Source organism: Delphinapterus leucas, chromosome 1 (assembly GCF_059928025.1).
Source record: "Delphinapterus leucas isolate spDelLeu-1000000601 "Yukka" chromosome 1, BTC_Dleu_Yukka2, whole genome shotgun sequence".
NCBI lineage: Eukaryota > Metazoa > Chordata > Mammalia > Artiodactyla > Monodontidae > Delphinapterus > Delphinapterus leucas.
The window spans coordinates 30,596,291-30,617,797 of record NC_143129.1 but is presented as its reverse complement, the minus strand read 5'-3'; the positions used below and the strand labels follow the sequence as shown (position 1 = coordinate 30,617,797).

At 38.1% G+C, this 21,507-nt stretch overlaps 1 protein-coding gene across 12 annotated transcripts in view; it reads left to right on the top strand.

Annotated features, from left to right (window-relative positions):
• CNST (consortin, connexin sorting protein) overlaps positions 1–18,182 on the top strand; it is a 123,515-nt gene extending 105,333 nt beyond the window's left edge. For 4 of the 12 annotated variants that reach the window (XM_089907678.1, XM_089907670.1, XM_022579395.3 and 1 more), the window contains 2 exons: positions 6,922–7,057; positions 10,098–18,171. In XM_089907678.1, the coding sequence (XP_089763804.1) occupies positions 6,922–7,057; positions 10,098–10,303 (342 nt within the window). In that variant the 3' untranslated portion in view covers positions 10,304–18,171. The other 8 variants (XM_022579398.3, XM_089907720.1, XM_022579394.3 and 5 more) reach the window with 7 other exon arrangements.
• The last annotated feature ends 3,325 nt before the right edge of the window (positions 18,183–21,507 follow it).

Here is a 21,507-nt window from a genome sequence, read left to right as displayed (position 1 = left end):
GTTATGGGTCGTCGTGTTTTCATTGTCATTTATTTCTAGGTATTTTTTGATTTCCTCTTTGATTTCTTCAGTGATCTCTTGGTTATTTGGTAGTGTATTATTTAGCCTCCATGTATTTGTATGTTTTACAGATTTTTTCCTGTAATTGATATCTAGTCTCATAGCGTCATGGTTGGAAAAGATATTTGATACAATTTGAATTTTCTTAAATTTCCCAAGGCTTGATTTGTGACCCAAGATATGATCTATCCTGAAGAATGTTCCATGAGCACTTGAGAAAAATGTGTATTCTGTTGTTTTTGGATGGAACGCCTTATACATATCAGTTAAGTCCATCTTGTTTAATGTATCATTCATAGTGTGTGTTTCCTTATTTATTTTCATTTTGAATGATCTGTCCATTGGTGAAAATGGGGTGTTAAAGTTCCCTACTGTGATTGTGTTACTGTCGATTTACCCTTTTATACCAGTTAGCGTTTGCCTTATGTATTGAGGTGCTCCTATGTTGGGTGCATAAATATTTACAATTGTTATATCTTCTTCTTGGATTGATCCCTGGATCATATGTAGTGTCCTTTTTTGTCTCTTGTAACAGTCTTTATTTTAAAGTCTATTTTGCCTGATATGAAAATTGCTACTCCAGCTTTGTTTTGATTTCCATTTGCATGGAATATCTTTTTCCATCCCCTTACTTTCAGTCTGTATGTGTCCCTAAGTCTGAAGTGGGTCTCTTGTAGACAGCATATATATGGGTCTTGTTTTTGTATTCATTCAGCCAGTCTGTGTCTTTTGGTTGGAGCATTTAATCCACTTACATTTAAGGTAATTATCAATATGTATGCTCCTATTATCATTTTCTTAATTTGGGTTTGTTATTGTAGGTCTTTTCCTTGTCTTGTATTTCCTGCCTAGAGAAGTTCCTTTAGCATTTGTTGTAAAGCTGGTTTGGTGGTACTGAATTCTCTTAGGTTTTGCTTGTCTGTAAAGGTTTTAATTTGTCCGTCAAACCTGAATGAGATCCTTGCTGGGTAGAGTAATCTTGGTTGTAGGTTTTTCCCCTTCATCACTTTAAATATGTCCTGCCACTCCCTTCTGGCTTGCAGAGTTTCCCTTGTGTGTTATTTGTTGTTTTTCCCTTGCTTCTTTTAATATTTTTTCTTTGTATTTATTTTTTGATAGTTTGATTAATATGTGTCTTGGCGTGTTTCTCCTTGGATTTATCCTTTATGGGACTCTCTGCGCTTCCTGGACTTGACTATTTCCTTTCCCATATTAGGGAAGTTTTCAACTATAATCTCTTCAAATATTTTCTCAGTTCCTCTCTTTCTCTCTTTTTTTGGGACCCCTATAATTCGAATACTGGTGTGTTTAATGTTGTTCCAGAGGTCTCTAAGACTGTCCTCAGTTCTTTTCATTCTTTTTTCTTTATTCTGCTCTGCAGTAGTTCTTTCCACTGTTTTATCTTCCAGGTCACGTATCCGTTCTTCTGCCTCAGTTATTCTGCTATTGATCCCTTCTAGAGAATTTTTAATTTTAGTTATTGTGTTGTTCATCATTGCTTGTTTCCTGTTTAGTTCTTCTAGGTCCTTGTTAAATGTTTCTTGCATTTTGTCTATTCTATTTCCAAGATTTTGGATCATCTTTACTATCATTATTCTGAATTCTTTTTCAGGTAGACTGCCTATTTCCTCTTCATTTATTAGGTCTGGTGGGATTTTATCTTGCTCCTTCATCTGCTGTGTGTTGTTCTGTCTTCTCATTTTGCTTATCTTACTGTGTTTGGGGTCTCCTTTTTGCAGGCTGCAGGTTCGTAGTTCCCGTTGTTTTTGGTGTCTGCCCCAGTGGCTAAAGTTGGTTCAGTGGGTCATGTAGGCTTCCTGGTGGATGGGACTGGTGCCTGTGTTCTGGTGGATGAGGCTGAATCTTGTCTTTCTGGTGGGCAGGACCGCATCCAGTGGTGTGTTTTGGGGTGCCTCTGACCTTATTATGATTTTAGGTAGCCTCTCTGCTAATGGGTGGGGTTGTGTTCCTGTCTTGCTAGTTTTTTGGCATAGGGTGTCCAGCACTGTAGCTTGCTGTCGTTGAGTGCATCTGGGTCTTAGTGTTGAGGTGGAGATCTCTGGGAGAGCTTTTGCTGTTTTATATCACATGGAGCCAGGAGGTCTCTGGTGGACGAATATCCTGAACTCGGCTCTCCCACCTCAGAGGGTCAGGCCTGACACCCGACCGGAGCACCAAGACCCTGTCAGCCACACGGTATCTATAAAATGTCTGGGAGAAACCGCAGCAAGGCTGGCTTCTTAGCAGTTGCAGCCGTAACAGGAAGCTTATTCCTCCTATGGATGGGGCAACAAGCCTTCCTGCAGGTGCGAGGTTGCCTCCTTGGTCCTAAGGAAGCTAACTTCTTGTCACCCTCACTGTGGACTAGGCACTGACATTGTGGTAGGACCACGCATGTGCCCTTTTTTCCTTTTTAAATTTATCTTTGAAAAATTCAATATCAGTGTACTGCATCATCATTTGTTTTTTACCCTCCATGTTGTGTGTTCTAAGATGCAGCATTGTAGTGCCAGAGAGAACTGTCGTGTTATTTCTAGAAGATGACTTTCCTCCATTTAGCCGCCTCCTCTTGCTCCTGCTGTGACTTGTTATATTAATTTGCTGTAGTAGAAGCCATGACATTAATGTACTTTCGGATTATTGAATGACACAGGATTTTTCATCTAACCTTCTCCCCAGTGTCTCTAGACTGACGGTTTTAGCCATTAGTTTAAGTATCTCTTAATTCAGGTGACATATAAGATAAGGATTTATTGCTATAAAGTGTTTTGGAAAGACAAAAGAAACTTATTAGGTTTATTTGAAAGTTCTGTTTATCTAATTTGAATTGTAATATGTATTATAACAAATGACACTAAGCAAAATTTTAATACTCATAGAAAATAAGATCTTTTCGCATTAGGGAAATGGCAAGAGGTTTAATCTTGAGTTAGTATTCAATTCTGCCCATAACTGGTGCTACAAATGTAAACAAGTTATTTAAGCTTTCTCAGCTTGGCCTCTTCATGTGTAAAATAGGACTGGTAATGCCTGTATAATAGAGTTGTAAAGATTAAGTATGAAATATTATGTAAAGGTCTTTACATAAAGTGCAGGTTCACTAAATCATAGTTCTTATTATGGAGCCCAAATCTAAAGGACCAGGCAGAGAACCATGACTTGTTCCTTCAGTGAAGAATAGTACTGGAAAATTTGACATTGGAAAAAAAAAAACAAAAAACATTTGACATTGAATGACCAGAATTTCATTCTCTACAGTGAAATTGCTGGCATTTAAGCTGTTTGTAATATACTAATATGATTTATGAATGTTATTTCTCAAGTTATCTGGAAACCAAGCAAAATTTACCAACCTTGAGTTTCTGGGTTGAGTAAAGCCTTGATCAGTAAAAGAATATTATTTGGTATCTATTTTCTCCTTTAATTTGAGGAGGCAGATCTAACAGCAGGGCCTCTCTGAATGTGCCAGCAGAGTTGCAGAATAATTCTGTTTTTACAAACAGATCATTATTAAAATGCTATTTAAGATGATCATTGCTGTTTGAGGGGGAAGTGCAGAAGAGCTATTTATTTATAAATATACAGGGCTAGGTCGGATGGATGTTTCATTATTTGTTTTAATTCTGCACTTATTCATAGAGTACCACCAGTAACAATTACACTAATTACAGCTTAGACAATCTTTTTGTTCTCAGTGTAAAGGCTTGGTATACTTTGTTTTGGTAGGAAAGGAATTTGGTAATTGAAGTGGGAAACTAAATTTAGTTTGTTTTTTTTTTTAACTTTTTTTTTTGGCCGCACCATGCGGCTTGTGGGATCTTAGTTCCCTGAACAGGAATTGAACCCAGGCCCATAGCAGTGAGAGCGTGGAGTCCTAACCACTAGACTGCCAGGGAATTCCCTAAATTTAGTTTTTAAAGCTTTATTTTTTGAGGTTTAAAGTTTCTTAACCTTTTAATATTGACATTATGTTAAAAAATTAAAAGGCATAGAAATGTTTTTTAAGAGTAGTTTGGAGAAGACACATTTCTATGTACCCTAACTCAACTTCCCAACCTACTTAGGAACACTTGGCAGTCTTCTGAATGAGACTGTAGACTAAGACCATGACTTTGTTTTAACTTACTTGCCTTCTACCATAAAATTAAGGTAAACTGTACCAAAGTCATTTCTTTTTGTTTGACCGTCTTGGTATGATAAGTAGGAATTTTTGTACTAGGGGTAGGTTCTAAGACGCTTGCCCCAAACTCTTGTCAGAACAGAAAGGACCGCACCCAACTGTCTTCTAAGAATTTCCCCCTTGGCTTGCATCTCCTATGCCTAAACTTGGTCCCACCATCCCTATAAACTATAGGACAAGAGGGCAGTTAAAAAAAGAAAGATCCCTGGAGAAGATCCCTGAATAAGACTGAAGGGAAATAATGGAAAAGAACACATTCCTTCACTTCAGACACTGGAGCAGGCCTGCTGAAACAAAAGATTCTTGGTGGGAGAGAAAAAGGAAAAGCATGTAAAGGCTGTGGATAGATTTTTTGCCAGGAATTAAGGGTTGAGTGGGGAGGGTGTCAAGATAAAATGTTGGCTCATCCCACACAACTGTAATGTCTCATACTCTTACTTCTTCCCTTTTTCAAAAATTTGCCAAAGTTCATTGCCATCCATAGTAAATAAGATGGGGCCACTTGGGAAATCTTGTATCCCTTAACTATATGACTTCTGGAGCCCAACACACCAGATTAGGGCAAGCAGGAGGTAGGGGCCTAACAGCTGCTGCACTAGGACTAGCTTCTAGGTCTTGGAAGCACATTCTGTGTCTTTCCAGATGATTTTGAGAGTTTCTCTTGGTCTTTCAACATCCATTTATTCATATTTGCAGTGTCTTTTGATTTATTATTGGGTCTGTCTCTTGAATTTACAGATTCAAAACTCAGATCATAAAGACATACAGTTAACAGTAATGCAACTCTGGAGCTTGTCTTTGTAACTATTCTTAATAGGATTGTTTTTTCTAAGTAGTTAAAGCAACTTCAAAACACCTATGGTAGGTGAATTCACTCTTGGTAAATGTACTATTTTATGGAATGAAATAGATAGTGAATGAATCTATGAAAAGTTCCTATTTTTTTTTGCATTTACTAAAAATTTAAAAAGGCAATGATATATCTTTAGTAGTAATATACTTATTAAAATTATTTTCTATGTCTTGCTCTTTAGAAACTTATTAGGATTTCTTTCCCTTCAAGTACCCAGTTTCAGCAAGGTACTTGTAAAATCATTTTTCTTTGCTGTATGAAGATGGTCTTTAATATTGTTGCTTTCTAATGAAAGATTTGAAAAACTATTCCTTTGCATAATTTGTACTTATCACTTTAATGTCACTAAAGTATTTTAGCTTTCTCAGAAGAACTACATCATCTGAAATACATATTTTCTATAAAAAGAATAAATTGCTAACTTATTTTTTTTTGAGGTAATGGTTTCTATAGACCCATGTTCAGGGAAGCCCAGTAGAAGACTATATTGAGTTATTTGGCCCTAAAAGCGTTGAGTTATAAAAAGAACTAATAGAATCTGTAATGTTTATGTATAGCTCATTATCAGAGGTGGCTGGCTGGAACTGGAAGTCATATTAAATATTTTATACCATTGATCTGATAAATGACATTACAGGAAGTCCTCAGCTTACAGTGATCGGATACCAGCAAGTCACTGACATCAGCAGTGTTAGGGCCACAATGCCCACCTATGTCATCACCTACAGCTTGTTCAAGCAGGCAACTCACAAGTCAACTTCTGTGAATCAACCTACTGCCTAGGGGGGCCTATGGTAAGGCCTCCAGCTTCCCAGTTGGCTCTACCAACTGATTCTGTTCTCTTTCTCCCTGTGCCTCAGAGTCTTTTAACTCCTAAATGGCAAGGGTTTCTGTTTTGTCTTTGTTCCTAAATAAAGGGTGGGGTGGAGGCAGAAGATAGGTGTCCCAAGTGAAAACTGGAAAGACAGCATAGAAAGGGGTAGCAGGGGGACTAAAGAAATAATAGAAGTCTTTTTCTATTTCTTTTCTTTTTCTAAGGGCCAAATACTGAATAGTTTAGACTTTATGGTCTGTACTCAATTCTGCCGTTGTAGCAGCCATACACAATATGTGGATAAGTAACCTTGGCTGTGCTCCAATTAAATTCTATTTGCAAAACTAGGCAGCAGGCCTTTGGCCTAGTGGCCATAGTTTGCCACCCTCTGCATACTACAGGGTAATATGTTCCTAGTAAACTGGGTCTAAGAGATATTCTAGAAGAGAAGTCCTTAAGACATTTAGAGCACTAGAACATTATTTAGTAAATGTGTAGTTTCTCAGAGGAACTGAGGACAACACTCATTTTGATGTTAAAAGTTGGTATCGAATATATTTTAAGCCTCACGTGTTCATTTCTTAAAAATTGCTGATGAATGAAAAAAGCAGCCTCTGTTATAAAGCAAAACCCAGGACTAATGGTTAAGCAAAGAGAGGCCATAAAGAATCACTTTATAGATGACTTAACAGGGAAGCGGAGCTATAAATGAGGATAAACTAGGCCTGATTTCCAGTCCATGCTGTGTCACACTGCCTGGCCCTGGAATCAATTCAGGGCTTTAGAAGAGCAGTCAGAGTTTTAGATATGTGTATTTGGCAATGCCTGAAGACAAGAGAAAGTATTATTCTGCTAGACTTTGACGACTGTGATTTTTTTCTATAGGAATTGGTGAAACCTCTAATAGGACTTCAGATGCCCCTTGAACTGAATTAGCCTTCTTACCATTACATGTAAAACATCACTGATATGTCCCGCCATAATATAACAAACAGTGCTTACAATCTCTGACAGGTTGTTCATGCTGAAGGATTGGTCTCTATATTAAAGAAGAGGAATAATACTGTAGGAGATCATCCTGCCCAGATGCAACAGAAACCATCTAAGCGAAGAGTGAGATTCCAAGAAATAGACGACAGCTTAGATCAAGGTAAAGTGCTCAGACTGTGTCTAACACAGATTTGATCAGTGTTTGCTGAAAGAATGAATTAACGTACAATAAGGTGTTTGGTAACAGGATTTGTAAAGAATATGTGGACTTAGTTGCTTTATCTTCTGTAAAGAAACACAGAGGATCAAACTATCATCAGTTCTTAAATAATTCCTAAGCAATTTGTTTTGCTCAAATAAGTGAGCAAGTTGCAAAATTCATCTCATTGCCTTCCTGTCCCACAGATAGTCCTCAATTTTCAGAGCTTATTTCAGTTTCTTTGTTTCGTGTTTTATTTTCTAGTTTTTGTTTGGTGTTTTTTAGTGAGCCTGCTATTTTTGTCTTCTTTTCAGTGGCAGTTCATACTCCTTCTTGACTGATGTGGAAAATATTTATGGATTACAAATATTTTCTCTTCGGTGATTTCTTCTTGACTCTGTAGAAAGAGGTGTCTCTCAAGAGTACAGTTTAGGGCTTCCCTGGTGGCGCAGTGGTTGAGAGTCCGCCTGCTGATGCAGGGGACACGGGTTCGTGCCCCGGTTCGGGAAGATCCCACATGCCGTGGAGCGGCTGGGCCCGTGATCCATGGCCGCTGAGCCTGCGCGTCCGGAGCCTGTGCTCCGCAACGGGAGAGGCCACAACAGTGAGAGGTCTGCGTACCGGAAAAAAAAAAAAAAAAGAGTACAGTTTAACACTGTTGCTATTGTTTGATTTTTTTCCTCCTGGGCTTATATTTAAGGTGGTGGTTAAATTTGTCTAAGGCCTAGGTAAATCAGAGTGAGTAGAAATATAGCCAAGAACCTGTCAGTATGCTTTTCATGTTTATAAAACAACTGCATTGTTAAAATAACAGTGTCAACGTGTAGATACGCTTTCTAAATATGACATAAAGTGATAGCAGTAGAGGTTTCTAAATTTTTACAATTATAAAGCTGGTAGGAACCTTGGAAATAATCTGTTCCCACCCCTCATTTTACCTCTGCACCTTGCTTGTAACTATCACAGTCCTCTCCAGATAAAGTGCTCAATTCTTTGTTTGTACCAATTGGTATTGAATCATTGCATACATAGTAGGGGGAACCCAGGATTTAGAACTGACAGTCCCTAGTTCCCTTAGTAGCCATCTCGTCTTACACTAAGTCACGTAACTTGTGCTCAGTAGCCGCCTGTGCCTCCTGGCTTGCATGTTGGACAGCACAGCTCTAAATACTATCAGTGCATGTAGTTAAAACAGAATAGATGTTTTAAAATAAATTGTATCTAAATGTTCGTATATAAATATATGAGAATGAAGAAATACCCAGAAAAATACATAAACTAGATTGTTAACAAAGATAAGAGGGTGGGTGGGAATCATGCCAAAAGAGAAAAGATGGTAAAAATACTGAACTGACCAAAAACAAAAAAAACCCCAAGAAACACAACATGAATATGATCCTTTTTATTTGTGTGTATAAAAATTCTGCTAAGTATAAATTATTAAATCTATTAATGTCTATTAACTATTAAAATCTATTAAACTGTAAATGTGTAAATCACAGGACAATACAATTACATAATCCTGTTTCTATAAAAATCCTGAAACCACATGTGTTTGATCTGGAAGGATACACACCATATTTAACAGTGTTTACCTCTTGGTTGAGAGGGGAATATGATTGGGTAGGAGTAAAAGGGAAGAGTCCCTTAGACTCTTAGATACTTTCATGTTTAAATTTTTATGGGGAGAATATATTCACATATTACTGTAAAATCTTCCAAATAAATTCTATTTGGTTTATATTGAGTTCTGTAAAATTTGTTTTTTTAATCATAAAAGTAATATGCACTAATCATGAAAAAACTTAGACAATAATGAAGTAGAAAGTTTAAGGCTCCCAACCCTCCCTCCCTTGGGGGTTTCCCCCAGGTATTGATTGAAGTTCTTACCATCCTTTCAAAACACATTCTGTATATATGCATGTATATGTGTGTACATACACATGTGCCCTTTTTTTTTTAACATGAATGGTTCATTATATACCGTTATGTCATGGCTTTTTAATTTAACCATCAATCTTGGACATCTTTCTTTGAACGATGTATTAAATTTACTTCATTCTGTAAAACAGTTGCATAGTATTCCATGATATGAATCTCCCATAATTATTTAACTCTTCCATTGTAACTAGAATAACTAAGTTATTCTCAACTTTATGTTATAACAAACTTTGCTGCAGTGAACATGCTTGTAAATATGCTATTGTGTTTTGTGCAGATCTGTAGGCTTAATTCCTGAAAGTGGATTTGCTAGGCTAGGTGATCAGAACCATATGGACCAGTTGGCCTCAGGCAGTCCTTTCTTGTTTATACCTATTGTCCCAGCACTGCATTCACTTAACACTCTTTCACTCTCAAAAGTTCCCCAGGCTGGATGATAAATTAATTTAAAATGTTAATAGATACTGCCAGATTACCTTCCAAGAAGGTTTTGGTACACCCTCATCATGCTGATCATAAAACTTCTTATTCTTTTCCAAATATTTTTAATTTTTCTTTAAAAGAAATGAAATTACTGTACTAGCTAGAACTTCACTATTCCACTGAAAGATAAAATTGAGTATTACTAAGATGCAAGATCCCACTCAGACATTTTTGCTTGTTTGTTTAATATCAAATTGACTTTGCTTTAAGGTGGTCCCATGATGTGAACTCCAAAGATACTGTAATAGTGAGGTTATATATAATTTGTACTCTAAAATAATGCTATGAGCACATCAGAGAAGTATTGCCATTTTTTTCTTCTTTTTTTATGGAAATGGTTATATTCATTGTATAAATGAGCTAGTTTTAATTTTAGCATTCACAAGCTCTACAAGTATATATCTTTATGGTAACTAATAGGTCCTTGTATAGTCATTGGTGTCGTAGCTTCCTGTCAGCGACTATCCCTAGAGGACTAATATTAGAAACATCTAGTTATCTTAATCAGTGAGCAGACAGCAGATACTAGGCATTAATTTTGTGTCAGTTTAACCTTACTCTGTTTTCCTGTTTGCAGATGAAGTTGGAGGTGGTTCCTGTATTTTACTGGTCTTGCTGTGCATAGCGACGGTTTTCCTTAGTGTGGGAGGAACTGCATTATACTGCACTTTTGGTGACACCGAGTCACCTGTTTGTACAGACTTTGCAGACAACATGGATTTCTATTACACTAAGTTACTGCAGGGAATGGCAGGACTTAAACACTGGATCTACCTCTCCTAGCAGCATTCAAGAGGGACAGGCATGCTGGCCGTGAGAATCAAAGAGTGAAACTAAATAGCTTTTATTTCAAGAGTTCTGTAACATGCGCCTCCCTTCCCCAGTGAGGAACCACAAACATCAGAAACAGCAGCTTTAACTGGCAAAACAGAGGAACTCAGAATAATCCACGTAATGATACAGATATTGATCTGAGCACTGTGGATGGAAGGAATGGTCTTTGGAGAGCATGTCCACCTCCTCCTCGCTGTTTCCTAGTGTAATGAGCTACAGAATTAAACAGGGCAGTGTTGGAGCCAAACCATTTTGGGCTACCTTGTCAGGCTAATGGCTAAGGACACTTGTGGTTTATAACCGTTTGTCCAAAGACATTGCTTCCAGCCATCACGCAATAAGTTTGTGTGTAATGAAAAAGAGTTACCTTACAGTTTCAATGTCTTTTTTTAGTTCACCTTGGGAGCTATGTAATTTAGGCTTTGGGCACTCTCCAGATTTCCATTTGTGAAATGATTATGTTTGTGTGTGTGTGCTTGTGTATTTCAGACAGTTATCATAAGCAAAAACCCAGCGTAGAATAACAAAGATTATTCTCTCAACATGACTATAGATGTGCAGCCACAAAACTTTCAAGAAGGCTTAACTGTGGAACAGATGAACAGTACAAATCTTGGCCCTGAATTAAGAAACTGTGACAGATCTGTGACAGTTAACTTCATTAACTAGCCAGAAATTAATCACAGGCCTAGAGGTAAAATTAAAGAGCTCCCTCTGAGTGTCAGGCAACCAGTTTCATCGTGGATTCAGTGCTTCCTGATATAATAAATGCTGGATTCATCTCGATTCAGTAAATACTTATTGAGCACCTATTATGTTCTGAGAATCAAAGAACCCTTCTATAAAGATAAATAAGGTATTAATTCCTGCTCTAGATGTTTTAATTCTGGCCTTATGTAAAATAAACTAATACTTTGGCAAATGAAATTAAATCATCATATATAATTCAGTATTAACAGATCATACATTCAGATGCTTGAATCTGCATTCATATCATGGGCTTGATTTAGACCTAATGTGAGGTCATTAGGCGAAAATTCAATCATATCTTAAATAGGCAAATGTCTGATTTTTATTTAAATCTGTCAATTTCCTTTTCTAAGGTACAGTGGTCTAACAATTAGGAAGCCTTGCTTTGGCTTTTTATATCATTGGCAGCATTCTAAAAGAAACAAAACACATGAACTATAGTTTTCTGGAAATGACTATCATTTCATGTTTTTCTGTGAGGATCATTTGAAAGAAAAAGAGTTTTCTTTCTGGTTGTTACTGGCTGGTACAGTACCTCCCTTTGTGTTTCTGCTTATTTATTTAGACTTATGATTTTTAAAGGGCTTTTTATAGAAGTTGAAATTGTGTCATTTAGCATGCATCTGGTTATCCCAATGCTAGATATTTAATTACTGTATACTTAGTGTTTTGATTTTCTATAATTTCAGCTCAATGTGGTTTTAGGCTTGTTTATTTTTAAATTGATGTTTTATTTTTACTTATACTGTTTGACTTGTCTGTGTCATGTCACCATAAACTATAATATTTTCAAGGATTATAGATCAAAGATATTTATTTAGAAGTGTACAAGATACTGAAATCTAGATTCCTTATACTTAAGGCTGATTTTATTAGAAGATTATTTTAATGTTCTATTATAAATTTTAAGAATTTGTATTCAAATTGTATGTAAATATGTAAAATGTTGATGGTACTATATTATGTGGCTCTGTAAAAGACATTCACAAAGTCTACTGTGAGGGGCATCCCCATCAGAGACAAACCTCTTCTGTTTTACCCTCATGATTTCTAGTTACAGAAATTTGATGATGCTGATTTCTGCCGGTTTTATGTGAAGATAAGTCAAAGTTTCCCTCCTGTTCACCTTTTTAGGTCACTGTTGAAGTCCTAAAAACTCTATATGTCATATTTTCCTATTGGCCACCAGGACCATTACTTCTGAAACTGAAGGTTTCCTGGGAACCTTCACACTGAGGTGAAAGAACTGAGATAATACTTTCGTACTCTGTGGAGTCCAGTTGAGTCTCAGAAGAACCACGTGTGTCCTCACTACTCCCCAGGGAGGGTGAGGTGAGCTCAGGAGCATATTGATGTCTTGATTTAAAATAGGCATGAAATCTCAACTAGAAAAATTAGGACAACTTTTAAAAATGTAATTGTCATTTATTGCATGAATTGGAGTCATTCTATCTGGTGATGAGAGAAATTGTTATCTCTTGCATAAAAAAATCATCCAGTTTTACTATAATGTAATTTTTTCTGTCATTTGAAAGCACTGACAACTATTTGTAACTAATCTTCCTTAAGAACTGTATTTGAGGGTAACAGATCAAGCTTGTAATTTAAAATCTATACCAAAAAAATGTCTCAGAGAGTTTATTTGAACCCCTTGGGTACTGAGAAAAACCGCTTTAAAGTGAAAGTAAAATAATTTCAGAAGTTGGTCTGGCACCACGAGTAGATTACTTTGGGTAGCCTAATAGCTCCCTACGTAAACGCTCCTGTGCTTCTAAAACACTTCCCATCTGCCCGAAACAGCAACCGAAATTCACTCTAAAAATTCATTCCTTTAAATTTAAAAATCAAATCCCTCTGGGAGGTTTACTATATTGAGCTGTGAATTATGCTAAGAGGATTTAAAATTTGAAGGTAGGCCTTATTTTGAAAGGACAGATGTGAATTGGATCTTGCTGGAATGGCAGGGTGGAGAAAAGGGTAGGAATTGAGAAATAAAAGAGGGAAGGTGGGAAAAGAACAAAGAAATCTTTTACCTTTTACCTGTTTTGCTGAAGCTGACTTTGTGACATTTAATCCCAATCCAGAGAGAGACTGAATATTTGTGTTCCCACTAACGTGACCTGTATAACTCTGTTCATTTCTATGGGCTCAGTTAATATTAACTCACCCTTGTATACTTAATTATGAAGTGTATATAGTGTTTTCACATTTATTCATTTGATGCTTACTTAGATCAGTAAACACACATCCTTTAAATCAGGTCTTGTGACTCCCGAAGCCATTATACTTTATCTTCTATCATGTTGCCTCCATCCTCAAAAAGAATAAGAGTGATCTAGGGTTTATGGCACAAGTTCTAGTGCCATCTGCTATTTTAATAACCTCAAGGATAAACATTTGGTGAGCCTCATGTACTAAGGAATTTTCTTTAAGGAATTCTAGTAGCTTTTAAATCTCTCTTGGTATAGGCTACTGGGCATCTCTTCTTCCTGGTCCTGAGAAGAGTAAGTCCTGAAATCAACCTCTTGTCTCTTGCCCCGAGAACAGTGCAGAACCATGAGCAACAGTGTTTATTACTCTCTGTACCTTGACAAACATTGGAATGTCTGCAGTGTGCCAAGCACTGAGCTGGGTGCTGGGGCTCTCGAAACAAGAAATGGTACCAGCTTAAAGAAGTTAGTGTCTGGTAAGGTAAATATATTTGTGAAAGGGGGAAAAAAAAATGAAGAAATATAGGATACTACTACTCATGGGGATAGAAACTTGAGCTCATTCCTCCCTACGTGTCATGCTTTTTTAGGAGGAAAAGTAAAATTCTCTCTAGGCCACCTGCATAGCAACTTGATAGACAGGAATCTTTTCTCCCAGCCAAAATTCTAGTGAGTATTACTTTTTGCCTCTAGTTAGCATTTGTGGCATTAATAGCGGGTGGGCTTTCCAGGAGTAGAAAACTGCTTGGCTAGAGCCTTCGTCAAAATTGAAAGTCTGAATAGCACTAAATAGCACAATTGAAAACTTTCTCGCAGAACTGCAGGTCCAGATGCTTCTCCAGTAAATTCTAGCAATCATTTCAGTAAGAAATAATACCCATCCAACAAAACACTCTTCAAAAAGGAGAAAATACTTGCTAATTCATTTTATGAAAACAATATTGATCCATAGACCTGACAACAATCCCTATCAGAATTGCAGCAATTTTTACAAGTTGACAGGCTGATTTTAAAATGTTTGGAGATGCATGTGCCCTAGAAGACAGTGAACTTGTTAGAACAAAACTGGAGGACTTGTACTTCCAGATTTCAGAACCAAATGCTGCAGTAATCAAACCATGGTATGGCAAAAGGAAATCCACGCGTATGTGTTCAGTGATCTACAAAGGTGCCAAGGCAATTCAAAGGGGGAAAGGAAGTCTTCAACAAATAATTGCTGGAACAACTGTATATCCCACTGGGGAATATAATTACCTTAGACTTTTGCCTCACACAACACAAAACTTAACTTGAAATAAATGGATCTAAGCTATAAAACTTCTAAAACAAAACAGGAGAGAATCCTTGTAACCTTTGAGTAAGCAAAGATTTCTTAGAACTCAAAATACACAAACCATAAAAAAAAAAAAAAGGATTAGCTGGACTTTTAAAGCACATGCTCTTTGAACATGGTTAGGAAAATGAAAAAGCAAGCTGAAGATTGGGGGAAAATTCACAATACGTTTATCTAGTAAAGGCCTTGTATTCAAAATATGTAAAGATCTCATGCAACTCAATATTATGACAACCCATTTAAAAACTTTGAACACCCCTTTCAAAAATATATATATATACAAATGGCTAATGAGCACATGAAAAGATGCTGAATATCATTAGTCATCAAGATGCAAATTAGAACTGAGATACCACCACACACCAGGTAGAATAAAGTTTAAAAGACTGTCACAACCCCAAGAGTGAAAGGGTGGTTCAGCCTACGAAAGTCAATGTAATACCTCACATTAATAGAATAAGGGGAGAAAACTGTATGATTGTTCCAACTGCTGCAGAAAAAAATTTGACAAAATCCAACCTTCTTTAATGATAAAAACTCAATAAACTAGAGGGGTACTTCCTCAACACGATAAAGGGCATTGGTGAAAAACCCACAGCTAATAATATTTATCTCCCAAAGAATCCACAAGAAAGATGCCAGAACTAATAAAATCAGCAAAGTTGCAGCATTACAAGATCAACCCACGAAAATCAGTTGTTTCTCTATACCAGCAATTAATTAACATTACAGAAAGGAAATTAAGACAGCAATTTCATTTGCAACAGAATTGATAGAATAAAATACCTAGGAATAAACTTAACCAAGGAGGAGAAGACTTGTACACTGAAAACTACAAATCATTGATTAAAAAATTAAAGAATAAATAAATGGAAAGGTATCTTGTGTTTATGGATGGGGAGACAATATTGTTAAGATGTCAATAATACCTAAAGTGATCTACAGATTTAATGCAATCCCTATCAAAATTCTAAGAGCCTTTTTGCGAAAATGGAAAAGCCAATTATCAAATTTATATGGCATTGCAGGGGGACCCAAATAGCCAAACAAATCATGAAAAGAGAAAGACAAAATTGGAGGACTCACATTTCCCAATTTCAAAACTTACTACAAAGCTTCAGTAATCAAAACAGTGTGATGCTGGTATAAGGATAGACCTACAGACCAATGGAATAGAAATGAGAATCCAGAAATAAGCCCACACCCCTTTGGCCAGTTTATTTTCAATGAGGGTGTCAGGGCCATTCAATGAGGAAGAATTCTCTGTTCAACAAATAGTTCCAGGACAACTGGATTTCCACATGCAAAAGAATGAATTTGGACCCCTGCCTCACACCATATACAAAGATTAATGCAAAATGGATTGATGATCTAAATATGAGGTAAATCCACAAAACTCTTATAAGGGGTACATACAACATTTGGGTACATCTTCATGACTATGGATTTAGCAATGGATTCTTAGATATGACAACAAAGGCACACAACAAAAGAAAAAACATAGGTCTAAACATTTTTTTTAGGACTTCCTAAAAAAGTTTTTTAATTTGTGCATCAAAGGAAATTATCAAGAGAATGAAAAGACAACCCACAGAAAGGGAGAACATTTTTTGCAAGTCAGATATCTGGTAAGGGTTTAACATCCAGAATATGTAAAGATCACCTACAATTCAACAAAAAGACAACCCAATTTTAAAATGGGCAAGAGACTTGAATACACATTTTTCCAAAGAAGATACACAAATGACCAATAAATACATGAAAAAATGCTCAACATCACTGATCATCAGGGAAATGAAAATCAAAACCACAATAAGATGAATGAAATGATACATACTACAACATGGGTAAACACGGAAAACATGTTCTGTGAAATAGCCAGACTCAAAAAAACAAATAGTGGGGCTTCCCTGGTGGTGCAGTCGTTGACAATCTGCCTGCTACTGCAGGGGACACGGGTTCAAGCCCTGGTCTGGGAGGATCCCACATGCCGTGGAGCAACTAGGCCCATGAGCCACAACTACTGAGCCTGCGCGTCTGGAGCCTGTGCTCCACAACAAGAGAGGCCGCCATAGTGAGAGGCCCACGCACCGTGATGAAGACTGGCCCCCGCTTGCCACAACTAGAGAAAGCCCTCGCACAGATATGAAGACGCAACACAGCAAAAATAAATTAATAAACTCCTACCCCCAACATCTAAAAAAAATTAAAAATTAAAAAAAATAAAAGAACAAATAGTGTGATTTGACTTGAATGAAATATCTATAATTGGCAAATTCAAAGAGACAGGAAATAGAACAATGGTTACCAGGGGCTAAGGGAAGGGGGAAAGGGAAGTTATAGCTTAACTGTTACTGTTTCTGTTTGGGGGATGAAAAATTTTGTAAATAGATAGTGGTGGCAATGGTTGCACAACATTTGTAAATGTACTTAATGCCACTGAATTGTACACTTAAAAATAGTTAAAATAGCAAATTTTATGTTAAACATTTTACCACACATGCATGTGCACACACACACAAAGACACTACCAAGTGTCTTTGTTGGTGAGGATGTGGACCAACCAAATTCTCACACACAACTAGTGGGAATATGAAATGGTACCAACTGCTTTAGAAAACAGTTTTGCAGTTTCTTATAAAGTCAAGTACACATCTCTGCAGGACCCAGCAATTCCACACCTCGGTTCTTACCTAAGAGATAAAAATGCGTCCACACAAAAACTTTACACAAATGTTCATAGCAGCTCTATCCATAATAGCCAAAAAATGGAAACACCCCAAGATTCATCACTAATAGAATACTATTCAGCAATAAAAAAGAACAAACTATGGATACACAAACAAACATGGATGAATCTCAAAATAACTGAGTGAAAAGAAGCCAGGAACAAAAGAGTACATATTGTATGTTTCCATTTATATAGAATTTTAGAAAATATAAACTAATCCATAGTGACAGAAATAGATCAGTGTTTCCTTGAGGGGCAAAGGATGGTGGGAGGATGGATTGTAAAGGTCACAGGGCAACTTCTGAAATTGATAGAAATGTTATGTATCTTGATTGTGGTCATAATTTCATGGGTTTATACATCTTTCAAAATGCAGTGTACACTTTACATAGATGCAGTTATGTACATAAATTATACCTCAATAAAATTGTTATTAAAAAAGAAGTTCAGGCCTTCCCTGGTGGCGCAGTGGTTAAGAATCCGCCTGCCGATGTGGGGCACACGGGTTCGAGCCCTGGTGCGGAAGATCCCACATGCCGCGGAGCAACAAAACCCATGCACCACATCTACTGAGCCTGCGCTCTAGAGCCCACGAGCCACAACTACTGAGCCCGTGTGCCACAACTACTGAAGCCCGCTCGCCTAGAGCCTGTGCTCCGCAGCGAAGCTACGGCAATGAGAAGCCCGCGCACTACAACGAATAGTAGCCCCCGCTGGCCGCAACTAGAGAAAGCCCGCGCGCAGCAACAAAGACCCAACACAGCCAAAAATAAATAAGAAAATAATTTAAAAAAAAAAAGTTTAGTTTGTAGCTACATGGTATCTCAAGGTATCATGAGGGGCAAGAATACTTTATTCCCTTTCACTGTTGTTGCTTAATTGGGCTAAACAAAAACGTTTGGTGACTTCCAAGTACTACCCCTCATTTGTACAAGGCCTAACTACTCAACCAGCTCCTTATAAAGTGTCACCTTATAAAGTGTCGCAATGAGGTCACTAGTTCAAAATGCCTTGATTTCAGTCCTAATTCTGTTCACAGCTTTTGGATCTCTCTAGTTCCCTCAGAAACGTTGAGATGGTGATTTAAATCTATGCTCTTTTTCTACTTGATGCAGCAGTCCAAATTTCAAACCCAATCTAATTATATTCTGTAAGGACAACCTGATCTCCTCTGGCCGGAATGCAGTGATCAGAAGTGAGGTTTTGTGATTTTATTGCTTTTCTTAATTGCCTTGGATCAAGGGTCAGGTAGGAGACATGCACTTAGGGAGCAGAGAAGGTTCACATCATTCATCAGAATGACGACAGCCTATAAATGGCTGGTTCTTATTTTCTAAGTACAAGATTGGGGATTGACAAACTAAACAAAGAAGAAAATAATCCTTGCCTAAGCTTCTGGTCTGGACAGGAACTTGGTCCAAAAGTGACTGTAAATATAGGCAGTCTTTTTTTTTTTTTTCATTTCATTTTTTTCTTAATTGGAAAAACTAAATTATTAAGATAGGAATAGTAGTAGTTTGGCCATCGCTGGAGGGGAGACTAGGATATAAGATAGTTTGGTGGTAAATAAAAGGCAAAGAAGGGAGGCAGTCCCCAGAGTTGGAATCTGGATGATGAATGAGATCACATCAACTAGCTGTTTAGCCTCCTTTCTGTACTTCAGTTTCCCCTTCTACACACACACACACACACAGATATATATGGCTGCGCTGTGGCGCACGGGCTTACTTGCTCCGCGGCATGTGGGATCTTCACAGACCAGGGATCCAACCCGTGTCCGCTGCACTGGCAGGTGGATTCTTAACCACTGCGCCACCAGGGAAGTCCCCTCTTCTATACATTTTTAACCTAACTTCAAACTTTAAAATCCTCTGATTCTCTGAATAACCAAAAGCTTTCCACTTTCCATCACTGAGAAAGGACAACTTGGATGTCTTTATTTGCTGGATAAATTCAATAGTTGCATTAAGGTGGATAAGGGTCCTTTGAAGCTGTGCATGGGAGGAAGACGTGGAGTATACTAATCGATTCATAGACTTTGAAGTACCCACTGTGCCCAAAGCCCCTTCGGAGGAAGAGACTGGGCCAGCTGGTTCCTTCTCAACAAGGTGCTAAGCTATGTGTTACATCATCCTGAAACTCTGGCCACGGTTGTTTAGATCTGGGGCTTGGTGCCCTAGCCTGATGCATTTCTTGAAGCCTGAACATGAGGAAGGATAGTGATCTGGACAAATGTCTAGTCTCCAAAACAACATAGAATCAGGAGTTTCAGTAAATAGTATCTGCCTCAGCAGGTCCTCTCTCAGCTCTTTTGAATTTGGGGTCCAGAGTTTGCATGCAGCCCTGGCAAATAGGAAGGAGGAGAAGTCAAGCAGACATTAGGGAGACCGCATAGGCTGGAGTCCCACAAACAACAGAGCCTGTAGAGCAGAGACCTGGGACGTCCGTCTGGCTCTTGAGAGTCACCAAGACCCATCGCCCAAACAACACTCCATTTCCAGAAGGCTTGGCGCTTAGAAAACATTCTTTATTATAAGTGCTCCTTATACTTGGTGACCTGGGAAAAGGTCTCTTCCCTGCAAATGAAGAGAAACAAGCTATGCAACAGACGCCTGGCTGTTTAAAACCATATTCTTTTAGAGTTATTAGTCACTGTAGGCACTGTTGTGTCAGAAATGAAGCTGGGATCCAAGGAGTTAGAGTGACTTCCTTAAGGTCAAGATCAAGGGAGTTACAAAAGATTCTCCACCTGTGAACATGAAGTTGGAAATATCTATAGAGCATTTCTCCTGGGGCTGCCACGGGATCCTCCTCCTACTGTTATTTTTTTACCTACAACTCTGTACCCTAGATCACTGTCACTCTGGGTCTTCATGTGGAAAAGACAGCAGAGGCAGTTACTCCATACTGCAGGCCACAGGCATGGAGCAGTTGGTGTGCGGCCATCCCATGCTTGTGTAAGGGACTCTGGGGGATCCCAGGGACAAGGCAGACCGCTTATACATAGCCTAGGGATGCCAGATAAAATACAGGATGCCGGTTATTGCACGAGACAAAGTTATACTACAAAATTTTGTTGTTTACCTGAAATTCAGATTTAACTGGGCATCCTATATTTTTGTTTGCTAAATCTGGAAGCCCTACCAGTGTCACAGCATAGTACAGACCCTGAGGCCGAGAGGGCGCAGCTCATCAGCATGAGAGAAGCAGAGGGGCTTAGACACGAGGAGCTCTGGGGAGCAGCCTCCAGTCCCCCCTGTCTGGATTCCCTAGGCATCTGCAATGTCTTGGTGTAAAACAGAAGACAGACCATCAGCACAGCTATGAGATCCACGTGTCTACAAAGGGACAGAATGCGGCCAGAATTTGTTGGCATTTATGTCTGTAGAATTTAAAGTGTTTTCAATCCAAGACAAAAATGAGAATTTAATCAGAGCTTAGAATGTAATTTTAAAAATTGATTTAGCAGTTTACCTGAAGTGAAAAACCTTCCAAATGTGGTTCTGTGTGACGGTTGTCTTATGGTGCCCATCTCAGTCAACCATCCAACTCACAGAATTGTGTTTTACTCCTGGTTTTCAGATGTCACCAGCTAATAACACAGATATAAGATATGGTCTCTACTACTCATTTTGTTTTAACTCCCAGGTCATCTTGTTTTTATTCACCCCTTGTTCCAGATATCTGATTGCTGGCTGTTTCTAGCTGAAACTGAATTATTCATTTCCTCCTCTCATGAAAAAAGACGGCTTTTCTGTTTGGTGTATTCATAGGCTTAGCTTTCGATTGCCACTGCTTTTCACCAACAACTTTTCGCTCCTCTGCCTTTTTGTTTTCAATCAGTGAAACCAGCATCTTATGATGAGAGCTTTGGTCTCCTCTGTCTGATCTTCTCTTCAGGACAGCAAACTCCATTTTCTGTTTAAAATGATTACTCATAAATAGAAGTTCATTAGCATTAGCTGTGGCCAAAATCGATCTGGTCGCTTCCCTTCTGCACACAGTGAGGACAGCAAGGGGACAGCAAGGGGAGGGTGCAGGGGCAGGCGAGGCTGGTCAGGTGCCAGGCTCCTTGTGCGGGGTGAGTGTCTCTGTGTCTCACCCTCCCCAGAGCTCCCTGGCCACTGCA